Source organism: Strix aluco, chromosome 10, assembly GCF_031877795.1.
Source record: "Strix aluco isolate bStrAlu1 chromosome 10, bStrAlu1.hap1, whole genome shotgun sequence".
Taxonomy (NCBI): Eukaryota; Metazoa; Chordata; class Aves; order Strigiformes; family Strigidae; genus Strix; species Strix aluco.
Genome location: NC_133940.1, coordinates 5,263,011 through 5,275,901, shown reverse-complemented (window position 1 = coordinate 5,275,901; position 12,891 = coordinate 5,263,011). Strand labels below are relative to the sequence as shown.

Genomic DNA, 12,891 nt, shown 5'->3' with positions numbered 1-12,891 from the left:
TGTGGCTGATTAATACTAAAATAATCACAGGGCACTTCAAATTACATTCTGTGAACAACAATCTGGTTTTCATTTCATTACTGATTATTAATTATTTTATTACCTCCCGTAGCTGTGTTAATAAGTAATCATACTTAAGCGTATTTAAATGTTTTAGAAGGTGAAACATCTTTAGTCCTTTATTTGCTTCTTGTCAGCTCTTTAGCAGGAAAAGTTCACCTGCTGTGCTGGGGATACAAGTTAACATGGCTCTAATGACTGAAGAAATCAGTCGCTCAGTTAATCGTTAAAGATCATAACACCCTCTCCCATAAAAGACTATGAATATGATCTGATCAGTGGTTTAGCCTGATCTGGAGTCTGAAGATATTTAGACCTCCTTCTAACAGCAAGTTAATTTCTGTAATTGATGGCATTATTATGAGACTGCAGGCCTGACTGTGCTGTTACTGGAGAGGAGTTTAAAGATTGCACAGAAGTCTGCTTTTAGTGTCCCTCTGAAAATCACTGTGGAAAATTCATTTCCTAAGGTAACCAGAAATATCCGTAGTGATTGTGGATACATTTAAAATGGGAGTACAGCATGAAAGCTAAAGCCTTTGGAATATCTCTGCAGAGCAGACCGGGCAAATCTGGCCTTTCTAACTCCCAGTGCTACCCAGCTGCCTGTTACCGATTCCCAGGCTAGGGTGGGGAGGTGAACAGGACCTGCTGGCTGCACACTCCTCCCTTCTCCTGATGATCACTTTGTGTGTGGTTCCCTCACACATACACGCAAGACTGTGCCAAGCACCCCTGAGAAATGCCTGGATGAGCCTTACCTTGTGTTTCAGTTGCTTTTTAATAGAAAATTAAATCCAAAGTCACACCTTGTTCTGAGTTTAGATACTAGATTCCCACCATGAGTCATTGCTGTGTCTAATGCTAGCTCTTGGTGTAATTACAGTGGACACTGCATGGAGTACATGAGTGCTGGGACATGTAGAGTGCCTGATGTCTGCCCGTGAATAGATTTCATTCAGTGGGCTTCTCCTGGTAGACCTGGATTGCTTTATACGATATGGTGCAGCTGGTCTCAGGTCCCTGACAGCAGCAGGAAGATCCCCAGAGTGGGGACAACACCCATCATCACTTCCTAGCTCTGTCTTCCTGTCCACTCATGTCCATTAACATCTGAACTGTCTCTCTTCATCATCTTCCATCGTCCTTCAGTACATCATGTCTGACACGTAAGTGCCTCCTTTGCTGTTTGCTATGCAAGCTCTCTTCCCTTCAGCACAGACAGCATGGCTGTCCCTGGAGCCTTGTGGGAGGGGTGCACGTATCTCCCTTGATTTGCTGCAACCCTTAGATATGAGGGCAAGATAAAAGGCTTACCTCTGCCCTATAGTGCTGTGCTGAGCAATCCTGAAATGCAGGGCTAGTGCAAGTGCCTTCCATCTGTTCTGTAGCTTACCTGAGTAGGTCATGAGGAGTTCTGAAGGGTCCCATTTTGTACATCATGATGTTAAATTATGAGGTATCCCTATGAGGTATTCGGGGCACTGAGGTAGTGTGTGATATGGCACAAAAATATTGCAATGCTGACACCCACATTCTTAAATCCACTGGCTTTCTGCTACGAAAAAACCTATAATCCTCTGTGATGTCTCCACCTCTCCCCTGACCCAGGAATCAGGCCAGCAAAGCAGAAAATCAAGTTTGTCCCCCAGAATGACCACAAAGGGAGTCATTCCTTTCTAAAGACTACATTCCTGCGTCGTCTCTCCATGGCTGAACCTTACATGCAACAGAAAACACTGTCCAGTTGAGACACAGGACAAGGAGTCTGTGCAGTTTGAGCCTGCATTCACTTATACTGACCTGGCAACACGCAGCATAGACCTGGCAGCACTCAGGCAACCAAGGAGTCACCCATCTGGGGCAGCTACTGCTCAAGTGCAGCTGCACACATCTTTTTATACCACTACTCTGATCCAAGGGGCTGCAAGGAGGCTACAAACCCAGATATGTGGCTTCAGTTATTTGACTTGCAGCAGGACCTAGCTGCCAGGCCAGGACTTCTTTGTGCTACAAGCTGCATGCCAGGCTTACCTGGAGTAGCTGGTCTACCCCAGTCCAGCATGTCCTTATGCTCCAGCAGGCCTCAAGTGGCAGATGTCATGGGTTCTGGTCATCTTCTCACCACATCTTCCTTCCCTTCCACAATGCCTTCTTCTTGGTCTCTTGCTCCTCGCACCCTTTTCCATCTTCTCATCCAGGCAAGCAGGTAAACTCAGAGGACGAAATGTTCATGCAATTCTACAGTCACTTCATCTCTATATTGTTTTTTTTCTTCCACCTTCCCTAGAAAAAAGAGCCAGTGGCACTAGCGAAGAAAACCAACAACACCTACAACATCGTTGGCACCACGTATGCTCTCAACATTGCCAAGGACCCTGGCCTGCCCACCATCTCCAAGAGTGCTGCTGCCACTGCTACTGCCACCAACGTACCCCCCAAGCTGCCCCGCATAGAGGAGAAGCTCCCAGAGAGTAAGAAGACATACAACAGCGTCAGCAAGGTAGACAAGATGTCCCGCATCGTCTTTCCAGTCCTCTTTGCCATTTTCAACTTAGTCTACTGGGCCACATATGTAAACCGGGAGTCAGCTATCAAGGGAATGATCCCCAAACAATAAAACCGGTCACACAAACCTTCCATCAGTGAGCACCATCCAGGCAGGAATTCTCCAGGGCTTTCTTCTTTCCCATTTTCTTTAATTATTATTGTTCATTTGATATTATTATTATTATTACTATTAGATCATTCTTTTATAATGTAAACAAAACTGCGATTTTAATTTAATCCTGTGTACTTCAGTTTCACTTTACTTTGTCTCTGATGACGAAAGGGGAAAAAAAAAAGGATCATAACAAGTTGTGCCTCTAACATTGTGAGTCTGATGTCCCCCATCTGTCCAAGTCACCCTGTGCTTCCATCTCACCTCCTCCACCTCCTGCCGTTCCCATGGTCTGCATGCCACTGCCATTCCACTGTCCACTCTGCTGGGGGCTGCTGCTGTGGTCCACCCCCCTCTTCCTCTTCTGCAGTGGACTGCCCTAGCATGGTGGATGCTCCTGGTGGCCTGGGCTCAAGGATGGGGAGGCCTCCAGAGTCAGTCAGCCAGCCAGGCTGCCCTTCAGTGCCTGGTGCTCTGTGCTCGGTGGCTGTGGATGCAGGCAAGCTGGTCCACTGAGGGAGTGGCGTGGCATGGGCCAGCTCGTAGCCCAGTGCCTGCTGGGGGCGAACCCACCACTGCCATGGTCCTTGGAGCCATTACAAGGGTGGAACAGGGTGGCAGCGTCTTGTAGGTATCTACAGGGCTTCTTCCTCTCTGTCTTCACCAAACCCAGCTGCTGGTTTCCTTGTGTCTCCCCAGACAAGAACAGGCGAGAAAAATCTTGTCCGTCTGCCATCCTGCACTCTTGGGGCAACTCATGTTAGAGGGTGGGATGGTTCCTACCAGAGAAATAATTCTTCTCAGGGCCAGTCAGGAAGTCAAGACAGGAACTTCATAATGCCTTGGAGGAGATAGAAGCTGTGAGGCCACGTGCATTCAGCACCAGGACTGGAAACCATAGAGTTTGTGTTCAGATGGGTGGTTTACCACTTTCTCTTGGCCCCATCCACTTATCCTTCTTGGCATCTCCTCTCTGCCCAAGCCCCTTCTTCCAGATCCCCATTCATCTTCCTTTGGCTACTCAGCACCCCTCAGTCATAACTTGTTGTTCACGGGTGAATTTAGGAAGAGAATCCCCTAGCTCTTGGGTAAGCCACGCTGACTGGGAGGAGCACAGCCCGGGGAAGCCCAGCTCATGGAGCAGCAGCGATGTTGGTCCAGGCCAGCTCAGGCGCAGGCTGTCTCCTGTGGGACAGAGGACAGTCGGTCCCCAGGTACCTCTCTGCCCCTGGGGAACAGATGCAGCTGAGCATCCTCAGCACTATGGGACCACAGAAGGGGATCTTTGAAACAGCAGGGTGATACCGCTGTCCCAGAGCACCATGGGAGCCAGGTGCCATCCCACAAAGCCACTGAGATAAGACCCAACTCTAACACCTGCACACTCTTCCAAGGAAGGCTCTCCAGTGCCTTGGAAAGAGGTTTTTTTTCTCCCTTCCCAGCCACCACAGTCAAGAACCAAAAAGATGGTGGCATTCAAGCCATCTGTCCCCCTTCCCTGGTGCCTGGAGCCATGGACACACTGTCCTGCTACAAGGAAGGACATCCTGTGCCTGGTGAGTTCTTGTCCCCAGCACTGATCCTGCCATCAGCCCTGCTCCCAGGGTAGGATGCACCCCCTCTTTCCTGGGCCTCCCTCCAACCTTGTAGCTGCCCCCCCTGAGCTGCCCCCAAGCACATTTCGGGTGCATGCAGCCAGGCCCCAGCACCCCCAAGGTGATGTCTTCAGCATTGCTTCGAGCCACTGTGCTAAGCTCAGTTTACCCCTGCCCGCACAGAAGCGGGGCTGAGCACAAGGCACAGGATTTGCCCCACCTGGAATATCCATGGGGATGGCAGGACAGAGCGGGGAAGGCCAGGACACTTTGTCCTTCAGTGCGGGTGGCATTGGTGCATGTCCTGCCAATCCCTTACCAATCTTGCTGGCTCAACAGCAGTGCAGTCGCTCCCCCTGCCTACAGCTGTGGCGAGGAGAGGAGCGAGGAGACATTTAGCTCAGCCCCTGGTGCATTCAGTCCACGACCGCATCCACACCAGCAGGCAGCATCTGGCAAGAGATGGCAACTTCCCCCCCACCCGGGGCGATGCTGAGGAAACCAGCTTGCTCCCCATCCTCCCCCACAGCATCTGCACCCCAGACTGCCCATGACATTTCTACAGTGCCTTTCATCCCCGAGGGCTCCCCGCTGGGTGGCAAGGAAGAGAAAGCCAGGGAGCTCTCCCCCTGTGCACCCCGCGTTGGGTTGGAGGAGCAGAGGGAGAGTGTGCTGCCCCCAGACCTTCCTCTGGGCAGGGGGGGACATCCCGGCTGCTTTTGCACCTGATTCCTCCTGGCACTGGCCTCCTGGAGCTACTGCAGCCCCCCGGCCCTGACAGCCTGGCCACCCCAGCACTGCCCTGCCGCAGCCCCCTGCCCCTTGGCCCCGAGGCGCCCTGCGCTCCCACCACGCCAGCAGCATCCCCTCCAGGAGCCAGTGCCACTGCTGCTGCCCTCCTGCTCCTCGGGCTTTCTGGCGGGAAGTGCTACACTGACTGGCCGTGACGCTATTTGTTTTGGAAACTACTTGGATGTCATTTTCTTAAACAAGCTATATGAAGTGTATCTTATAAAACATTCATGTCACTATAATACTCAGGCTGAAGTGAATGGAATAGAAACCCTATAAAAAGCAAAACAAACACAATAAAATTGTAACAAAGAGTATATTGTGTTTACTAGCGGAATCACATCAAAGGCAAGATTAAATACTGGATCCAGTGACTTGAGCTAGCCCTGGTGCAGAGGTGGTCTCCTCTGCTAGCCTGGGCATTCCCCAAAATCCCCTCTACCCCGAGCGCATCACCTTGCTACATGTTCGTTGTCTGTCAGTGCCTGCTCCACAGAGCTCTCCATGAATTGTCAGGTCTTACCATCGGCTTCTCAGCAGCCCGAGCACCTGCAGGTGCCGCCTTTGCTGCCTGCCCAGGGCCACACAGGCTCACTGTGGCAGGGTGATGCTCAAAGTGCCAGGGCTGGACCTCTCTGTGGCACCGGGCATAGCATTGGGGCATCATCTGAGCCTCCTCCCTTCCTGCAGGTGATCCGATCTGTCTCGACTATCTGTCAGGGTGAATCTCCTGCCTGTTTCTTCCCCTAGTCCTTCCCTCCCTGCGACACTGAGACTCTTGTCCCTCCCCAGGACACAGCCCACCAATCTGGCTTGCTGGTGACACCCATCTGCTGGCTCATCTTTGCTCTTCCTGACTCAAAAAACTTTGCTCTCTGCCTGATAAAAGGCTGCCTTCCTGGATCTGTGTTAGCACGCCTTGAAAGCCAAGTCTATTCCCACCAAAGCCTGGCACTGGCTCCAAGTCTTTTTGCCAGCTGGAAGCAGAAATACCGGCATCCTTTGGTTAAAGACAACAAACCAAACAGGATTTGTAGTTTGGCTTCCAAGCAGGGAAGCATTTCGGGAAGATAGTTATAAATAAGTGGTTTAACATCTCCTGCCAGCAGACATCACAGAGAAGATAATGTTCTTTTTTTTTTTTAAATCTGTCAGCAGCTCAAATTGGGATGTTTCCTTCCCAGCTAACCCAAGGTTGCTGATGGGGGCTTCTTCTAAGGGCACGCTGGGCCAGAGTTAACCTAGCATCAATTACTGGGGTTTACTGCTTGCTGTGATAGTATCTAAGGGCTCCATTTTTATAATTGGTCCTATATAGAAATAGATCTGTACGTGGCCATTGATAGTCTAATCCACACTTGTGCACAGAGTGGGCACTTCATTTCACTGTGAGCCTCAATACTCCAATATTTCTTTTCTTCTGGCAAAGTCCAAAGCCTCCCTGACTTTATGAGAGTCTCCCAGGAAGAAATTAGAAGTCTTTGAGGGTGATAAAAATGATCTGTTCAGTCTGCACTCCTGTTTTGTAGCTTGCACCACCTGGGACACACACAGTGCAGTCCAAGCCTGCAGTTGCATTCCTCCTGAAAATGTCAGAGGGACATTTTGGTGCTGGCAGCTTGCCCCTTCCCTCCTCTGAAACCGCACACGGGCAAAAGCAGTGCGGCTTTCAGGAGCTCTGCGCCCCGGGGAGGCAGAGGACGGTTCGGCTGAGGTCCTCCAAGCAGGCACGGCAGGCAGCATGTGGTGGCTGCGAGTGCCATGATAGTGCTGTGACATTTCTGCGGGGTGATATGAGAGGGATGGGGCAGAAGAGGTCCCTCAGTGCCACCCGTTCTTCTAAAGGGCTGATGGAGTTACCCCCACACAACGTCTCAAAAGCTTCTTGAACGTCACCGAGCAGGACTGTGACACCCGAGGCAGAGCTTCCCAGCTCTCCTCTGTGCACAGAGCTCACCATAAGCAAAGCTGGCTTTGCCACTCCCTGGGTTTTACAGACAAGTGCTGTGGCCAGCACAGCTCACCCCCATCCTAATCCTTGCCATCTAGGTGACACTGGGTCCTACTTTGTTTGCTGTAGGACATCCCTTGTGCAAGCAGACCCCATGCTTGCTGTTCCCAGACACAAGCCATGCATGCAAACAAGGTCAGGACCAGCCTGTTTCTGCAAGCCTATCCTATGGATAGGTGCAGGTGCAGTCATTTCTTATCCTCTGCCTTGATTTCTTCTGTCCATATCTTGTATTCCTTTCAGCCATCTCTTGGTGAGGATTATAGGGCTGCATCACATACGAGGAAGGGGTTTCTCTTGCTCCAAATCACCTCACATAGGAAGACCCTCTGTTCCACTAAGAACCTCTCTGAGACCTTCAGAAACCTGGAGCTGTTGCCTCCGTGGAGGGTGCTGCAGAAACGGTCTCCTTGCAGTGTTCTTTACAGCTATTGGAGGAACAGAGCAGTTAAACACACGCTACTGTTAATGGAAGGATCACGGTCAAAGGCGAGTGGCTATTGAGGACAGGTACTGTGCTCTCCCAGCTTGCCAGGGCATGCCATGAGTAGGAGAGGACCAGGCAGCTCTCACTTAGGGAACGGTTTGGCAGGGACATGCTAGTGCCCCCCCCCCTTCCACATGCTTGGACCTGGGGGTGGTGGAGAGCCAGCGTGGGGCCGTGGGACTGCACCATCGCAGCATGCAGCATAAGGCCAGCCCTCATTCCAGGCCCTCTTCCCCAAATTGTGTGTCTGTCTGGGGTCACTATACCCCACCCGATTAAACATCTGTGTGGATTTTGCAGAATGGAGAGAAGCAACATTTCCCTGACTCCTTGGTGGCTGTTGGGGGTGGGGAGGGCTCAGCCAGGGTGAGGGGCACATTCATGAAAACATAAATGCTCTATTAATGTCAAAGTAGAGAGAAAAAACCCTGAACAATTCATCAATCCTCTTTCCATATCAAGCTGAACTACTCCTGAAGGCATTTTTGGCAAGAGGCCACAACACAAATGAGATTGATGGCTTCCAGGTATAAATATTTACTTTTTGACCTTGTTATTGTTCAGTCAGCCAAAGGTTTTTACATATATATATATATATCTCTATATATATGCATGTGTGTGTGTATGCTCACAAACTCTTTATATCTAAAAGTCAAACCTGTTTCTCTTTGAAAGAGAAAATGGCCACTTTCAATTATTTTACTTCCCTCTCATTCTCTTTGGTAAATCTTCTGGAAGGAGGTGCGTCCCTCTCCGCTGGTCTTCAGATGGCTTTGGGAGGCACAGGGAGCAAAGTGAGCCTCTCTCCATGCTGGGGTCTCGGTGCAGGCTTGCTGCCTGGACCAAGGACACTGCTGGCAGCTCTGTTTAAAACCTTTCAGTAAAACTTAGTCCCAGATGTCAGAACTTCTCCAACACAGTCCTTGTCCTGCCCTGGTCACTGGGATGTTCCCAGGAAGGGATCATGGCTTTTCAACAGCTGAATGCCATAAGCAGTTAGTCCTTACGCCACAGCAAAACCAGGGAATGTGTAGCTGAGCGTTGCAAAGGGGTGTGAGGTCTCTACCTGCTTCAGGAGGGAGCACCAAACCTGATGGGATCCATTCCAGCTTTCCCTAGCCAGGGGAACGCCGCAGGGAGGGGCTGCACTTCAGCTTGGGCTGTTCTGCAAAGCAAAGGGAGGTGCTGGCAGTTGGTCAGTGCTGGCTGCTCATCCAGGTGGGTTGTACTGGTATGTGACTATGTGCTAATGGTGGGAGGGGTCAGCAAAAGCATAGGCCTTTGCTGCCACTGCGTCCTGGACCCACACCTTATCTCACCTCAGCACAAGCAGGACCAAAGACAGATGCTGGCCAGCCTGTGAGCAGTGAGGCCATGGTAAGTGAGCAGTGTGCAGCCCCTAGCAATGGTACCCAGCATCAGCTCCCTTCCCTTCCCTTCCCTTCCCTTCCCTTCCCTTCCCTTCCCTTCCCTTCCCTTCCCTTCCCTTCCCTTCCCTTCCCTTCCCTTCCCTTCCCTTCCCTTCCCTTCCCTTCCCTTCCCTTCCCTTCCCTTCCCTTCCCTTCCCTTCCCTTCATCTCCCCCTGTCTTAGGAGAACCATTTAGGCAGTGATCCTGCAACTGCACTCGTAGCTCCCATCTTCCCTCCTCTGCTGCTGGAGAAGGGTTCTCGCAGGCAGCGGCGATCGCTGATCTGTGTCTTGTGGTGTCCCAGCCATGAGAATGAAGAATGGCAGCTCCCATAAGCAGAGCTGGTTCTCTTTCTGGGTCTATGCCTGCCTCCCACCACAGGAATCTGTGCTTCGTTAAACAGCAGAGAGTCTTAGGCTTGTATTAGTCCTAACATTTGACCTGTCATCCTTCACCACAAGCTCGTGAAGCTCTAGGGCAAAATATGATTTTCTAGCCACTCTTTCCTATTCCGCACTGTCCCAGTGCCCACCAGTGCAGATCTCTTCTGTACACAGCTTTAACAATCCCATCTGCCTAGGGAGGGAGGCCTGGTCTCAGGTTTGCTACGTGAGCCAGGATGCTCCCACAGTCTTCAAAGGCTCTTGGTTCTTTTCTTCACCGCTGCTTGAAGGTCCTGCCAACCTGATAAGTCCATTGGCTCATGTTACACTGCTGTCAGCACTCTGTTTCCCCTGGAAAGTCTGTCGATTCCTCCTGTCTTTTTGCAGGGCACCCAGCAAACATAACGACGATCATACATTGAACGATTCGATTCTTGCAACGACAAAAAAGTAGGGGCAGAGTTGGGAAACCTGAGTCACATTGCCTTTTCCAGGCTGTGTTTAGAGTTGAAGGGCTCATCTCGGTTGTCACAAGGGAGTTTCTCAGCCCACCAAATCTAGTCAGGTGACCACAAGTATCCCTTCATGAACTAGATTTTCACTGTTGACTGACTTGGGGATAGCCACAGGCAAATGTCCTATCTGAAGGTGAGGGCACCTGCTGCTTCTTTCACTGCAGCCCTGGTGCCCAGGGTAGGGAAAGTGGCATTAGCATCACGCTAGGGCAGCCCATCATGGGGAAGAGCACACCACAAGTCGCCAGAGAATTCGCTTATTTTCACTGCCTCAGGTTCAATCCGTGCCCCGGTATGTCTTCTGCTTTGTTTTCCATCTTGTGAGACTCTCTTTACTCCACTACGAGAAAGAATCTAGCCAGCAGCAGTTTAATGCATGACAATCCTGTTATTACAGCTGTAAATAATTAACAACTAGAAAAAAACGCTTTTTTTTTTTAAATTTTTTGTTGACTTTATTTTCTCTATTGACTAGCTGGTAGCCACTTTCTTAAGGGATTTCTCACGGAAACTGTGACCTTTCTTCTCTCTATTTCTCTCTCTTTCTTTCTGAGATTTGTGTTTCAAATGCTTTTTGGTGCAATGTTCAATGCCTGTTTGTATTTTTGAATCGTATTTTTCAACCTTTGCCGGAAAAAAAAAAAATTGCCCATTCTAATTGGCAGGATTTTGAGTCCTGCAATTTTTTTCAGCTTTTAGCTTTTTCAATAAGTTAAAGCAACAGAAAAATGTCTCAAGAAATTACAGTGAAGTTCTGAAGAGAGATTAGAAAACATCAGAAACAAGAACTACGTGAATAAGATCAGCAAGCTGAGTGGAGGAGGAGGACTCTTCTGACCACCTACTAACCTCGTGATCTAACACACAAGGCGGGACTAGACCTCTTCACTGAATTAAATCACTCCGCTTTTCCACTCTACCCACTCTCTCGAACTCCAGTCAAAACAAATAAAAATTCATATTTTAAAAAAAATCTGTGTCATTGTTTTTTCCATGGTCTGTTTCTCAAAGCTAAATGATGTTGACATACAAAGGGATGGGGAGCCCCGGGAGCCAGTCCTCTGGGTTTGAGGCTACCTGCTCATCTGAGGAGTTTGTCCCAGACAGAGGTGAACAGACAAGCTACCCATGAAAAAAGAAATATTCCAGGGGAAAATAAAAGAGCTTGAAAACATCCCACGGTTCCCATCGTGTTGTGTTTAAAACACTTTCCCTTCCCGTGGCAGGGGAGTGGAGGGCACAAGGTACCTTCAAGGCAGATGGGCTGGGGAATTTGGGAAGACGGGATGGTGGTGGTGTGATGGGTGGGCAAGAAGGAGGCCCTGAGGCGTGCCCGTTCCCCGCGGTGTGTGGCCCATGGTTAGACTTTGCTTTTCCAGTAGAGCTTTTTGGCATTTCTCTATGTACAACATGAACTGAGCTTTCTGCTGCTCTAGGGGCAACCAGAAGAGGCCTTGGCCAAGGCGCTGGTTTATCCAACCCACCACATACACTTCAGCTGAGTCACGCCTTAAAGAGACCCTGGTGGGCATGGAGGCCCTTAGCCCAAGTATCTTTGGCCACGTGGTAAATCAAATGTGTGTCAAGGAAAGGTTATGGGCAGTTCAACCCACCCTGCTGTGCTCTTCAGCAATGACCTCCACTGTCACTTTGGTCCACCCAAACAGCTTCCAGCATGACTTGGGATTTACCATGGTACAGAGACCTTTGCTGCAGCAAGTTTTGGTTTTGGCTACCCTGTTTTGGGAGATTTAATAGCAAATAGCTGGCCATGCCATGTCACTCAGGCAGTGTGACACGTGTCCAGGTGACTGTGTGGGCTGCTGGCAAGGAAGTTCAAAGTGTAAGGGCTTATTCGGACGCTTCATTGCATCTCCCTGGATGCACAAAAAGTTATATTTAGCAACTAATAGAAAGAAGGACTTTTCTCGCTAGATCTGAAATGAAGTAAATCTCTTCAAGTGCAAAACCAGAAGAAAAATCACCTGCAAGAAATGCTGAAGTTCTTCCTAATGCACTAAGTTTAAAACATCCTATGTTCCCCTGTGATTTTTTTCTGCAATTTTGGCTATGTTTTAGTTAAAAATATTGATGATTTACTCAAATCCCACATATTCAATGAGGACTTTTTCCTCTCTCAGTTACCACTGGGAAATAGCAGGAGAAGCAAATAACTCTGGTGACATCGTCGGTTGTTTTCCACGCCTGAAGAAGGAATGAAACACCCTCCCCCCCTTCTCCGGATTCCCTGAGCACCATCTGGATGCTGCACCAGGGACTTGCTGGCAGGACAATATCTCCAAACATATTGCAACCTTGAACAAAAAAGTTACGCATTTGAATTTGCTGCGTTCAGCTGAATCCTCCTTCTTGCTCAGAGATTCGAATGACAGAAGAGGCTTGGGAGCGCCGGGGCTCGCAGATGCTGTGGCAGATGGATAGTTTACCATGGGTCTTAGCAATACAGACTGCATGCTTATGTCTTCCCAACGAGGGAGCATAGCTTGTGACCTCGGCAAGAGCCAGCAAGGAAGGACCCCCCCACTGGTTTAAACCATAAAAGCTGGAACCAGAAGTTTTCACCCCTTTCCCCACCACCCCCCCGCCCAAGTCCTTCCTCAATCAAAACCACACAGGGTTGGTCCCAGCCTGAAAAGATCTTCCTGACTCAGAAGACAAAAATAAACAGCGATGTGAAAAGCTTCCCTGCATTATCACTTCTCTATTTGAACCTGGAACAAGGGCTCTGAAGAGGAACAGAGTGTAATTGCAGTGTCCACAGAAAAGAAATACTAATGAAAACAGGCAGAGCCAGGAGAATTGGCAGAGAAGAGGCATAGCTGAGCAAGTATTTATTAACCCAGCACTTAGTGCTCAGGCTGACAGGTGTCTTAGGAACACAATAGCTGGGTTTTATTATTAGGTGCTTATACTACAGCAGTGCTCGGGGAGGGGAACCGTTGATGTGTGGCTCCT

The 12,891-nt window shown here is 49.7% G+C and overlaps 1 protein-coding gene across 3 annotated transcripts in view; it reads left to right on the top strand.

Annotated features, from left to right (window-relative positions):
- The window catches only part of LOC141927829 (gamma-aminobutyric acid receptor subunit alpha-3), a 78,104-nt gene extending 67,225 nt beyond the window's left edge, over window positions 1-10,879 (top strand). The window contains exons 10-11 of one of the 3 annotated variants that reach the window (XM_074835126.1): window positions 2,351-2,563; window positions 10,608-10,879. In XM_074835126.1, the coding sequence (XP_074691227.1) occupies window positions 2,351-2,563; window positions 10,608-10,631 (237 nt within the window). In that variant the 3' untranslated portion in view covers window positions 10,632-10,879. Of the gene's footprint in view, window positions 1-2,350; window positions 2,919-10,607 lie in introns of those variants that run through there. The other 2 variants (XM_074835127.1, XM_074835125.1) reach the window with 2 other exon arrangements.
- The last annotated feature ends 2,012 nt before the right edge of the window (window positions 10,880-12,891 follow it).